The sequence below is a fragment of the Ammodytes marinus genome (assembly GCF_949987685.1).
Source record: "Ammodytes marinus genome assembly, chromosome: 7".
Taxonomy (NCBI): domain Eukaryota; kingdom Metazoa; phylum Chordata; class Actinopteri; order Uranoscopiformes; family Ammodytidae; genus Ammodytes; species Ammodytes marinus.
The window spans coordinates 2,875,512-2,878,011 of NC_137211.1; the positions used below are offsets into that span (position 1 = coordinate 2,875,512).

A 2,500-nucleotide genomic window follows, 5' to 3' on the forward strand; every position below is an offset into this window, starting at 1 on the left:
GTAGAACATGAGTCCCTCTTTCTGCTGTGTCCAGAAGCCTGTGTGTGTGTGTGTGTGTGTGTCTGTCTGTGTGTGTGTGTGTGTGTCTCTGTCTGTGTGTGTGTGTCTGTCAGTCTGTCTGTGTGTCTGTCTCTCTGTCTGTCTGTCTGTCTGTATGTCCGTGGGTGTCTCTCTGTCTGTCTGTGTGTGTGTGTGTGTGTCTCTCTGTCTGTGTGTCTGTCTGTCTGTGTGTCTGTCTGTCTGTGTGTCTGTCTGCAGTGGTTGACACTAACGGTTGCCCGCTTGCCCGGGGCAACTGAAAATAATGTTTGGGCAAGTTGAGATTGCTTCTTGGTTGCCCTGACGGGCAAGTGGATTTTAGAGGGTTTGGCTGTAGTCTAGGCTATGTATTCATGTGTTTTACAGTCTGCAAAACATTTTTTTCCCCCGCTAACTCACACAAAATAGATCGGCTATATTCGCAATTGAGCAGCTGCGCGCGGCAGCCAGCAGCATCACGGTCGCTCTTTCGCACTCGATCTCTCTATCTCTCTCTCTCTCTCTCACACACACACACACACACACACTATACACACACACACAGCCTGTGTGCGCGCAGTTTCGCTGTCTACGTTCCGAAAGCCGGCTCTATCCTACGGACCTGGTTCCGCTATATTCAAAACCCAGAAATCATTAACGTTTGAGCTTATCGATACCGCTATGGAGTCCAGTAGGCTAGGTCACATTATATAATTTTAAATATCGAGTCGGGTCATTTTCATCTAATTAGGCCTACTTCAGCGTATTATTCCATCACTGGACCGCATCATGGACTGTAAAAGTGTTCTACCTTCGACTGTCTTGAAGAAACTCCTTCCACCCGCTCCGTCTCCAAAAAAAAAAAAAATTCTTGTCTGCTGAGCCGCTGCCGCTGCAGACGGGCTCCGCACCGTCTCATCATTCATTCAATGCAGCGGTGATCAACAAACGAGAGACTGTAGCAAGTGACAAGTCCCGCAGTTAAAAAATCGGATAGTTTTTAAATCCATATTAAAATCTGCAGGATAAGACCTAGTTAGCTAAAAAAAAATCGCAAACGGTTCAAATGTGATGTGTTCAGGTCGGCTCAGTAAAATGATTATTAGGCAAAGGTCAATAAAATGACATCATGATGTGTTCAAATGTAACATCAAGAAAATAAGAAATTTGAGTTTTTCGCGGGAAGCTTGAATAATAGCCTACAGTTTGGGTAAAAAACTTGTTTTCCCAGCAATATAAACTAAATAGTAGGCCTAAATATGGAATTATGACCTGCTTAAAGTCCTATCCTGAGCTCTGCTCATCTTGTAAGCAATTAAAGCAATAATACCAGTTCTCTTTAAACAAAATAATAGAAAGGTATCGATAAAGATTTGGATTGTGGAGTCTTTATAATGGTATCAATATGAATAGAAATTAATGATCCCCCTCCTTACTTACAGTATAACTGGGCAATAGCTTTAACATGGTGGACTTTAATAATTTTATGGCACATGATCAATTTTTGGCACAATGTGACCGTTTTAAATAAGTAAAACATTTTCTGTGGAAGCTAACATTCAGCTTGACTCTGAGCTAGACTGAGTTTTCTGAGCCCCTGGGCAAGGTGCATGGCAAAAAGAGGCCCTTTCACGATGCTGCAGCAGGACCAAGCGCTTGGTGTAGTGTGTGATGTCATGATATAGGCTTATATGAATTGTTGTTCGTTTTATGTGGTCAGGATGAGACTAGTAAGCAGTGTTTGCATTTAAGAGATAAGAGATCGCTAAAATGTATAATTCAATTAGCCTATACTGTATATATCATTGTTTAACAGTTTTTTTTGGGCAAGTGAACACAACATTCGGGCAAGTAAAACATTACCTGTACTTGCCCTATGGGCAAGTGCATTTGAAACCTTAGTGTCAACCCCTGTGTCTGTCTGTCTGTCTCTCTTACCGTGTCTTGGTGGTAGAACATGAGCCCCTCCTTCTGCTGTGTCCTGAAGCTGAAGCTGGAGTAGAAGTTCTTCCTCAGTGACGAGATGTTTGACAGACCGAGGTCCAGATAACTCTGACCGGAGAAGTGAGCCTCTCGAGCCACCTGAACCAATCACAAGAAGGAATTAGGATTTCATAGATTATTTTTTTGGAATTTGTTTAATGATAGTGTGGAGTTTTACATTTTTCTCATGAAAGAAAAAAATATCTAAATCTATCTAAATCTGTCTGTCTGTCCGTCCGTCCGTCCGTCCGTCCGTCCGTCCGTCCGTCCGTCCGTCCCTCCCTCCCTCCCTCCCTCCCTCCCTCCATCCATCCATCCATCCCTCCCTCCCTCCCTCCCTCCCTCCCTCCCTCCCTCCCTCCATCCATCCATCCATCCCTCCCTCCCTCCCTCCCTCCCTCCCTCCCTCCCTCCATCCCTCCCTCTCTCCCTCCCTCCTTCCCTCCCTCCCTCCCTCCATCCATCCATCCATCCATCCATCCATCCATCCATCCATCCA

At 44.8% G+C, this 2,500-nt stretch overlaps 1 protein-coding gene across 1 annotated transcript in view; it reads right to left on the reverse strand.

The window, feature by feature from the left end:
* Positions 1 to 2,500, reverse strand: part of lama5 (laminin, alpha 5) — a gene marked incomplete at its 5' end in the record, with an annotated part of 136,262 nt that overhangs the window by 10,273 nt on the left and 123,489 nt on the right. The window contains one exon of the mRNA XM_080031653.1: positions 1,957 to 2,100. Coding sequence (XP_079887779.1) covers positions 1,957 to 2,100 — 144 coding nt within the window. The remainder of the gene's footprint in view (positions 1 to 1,956; positions 2,101 to 2,500) is intronic.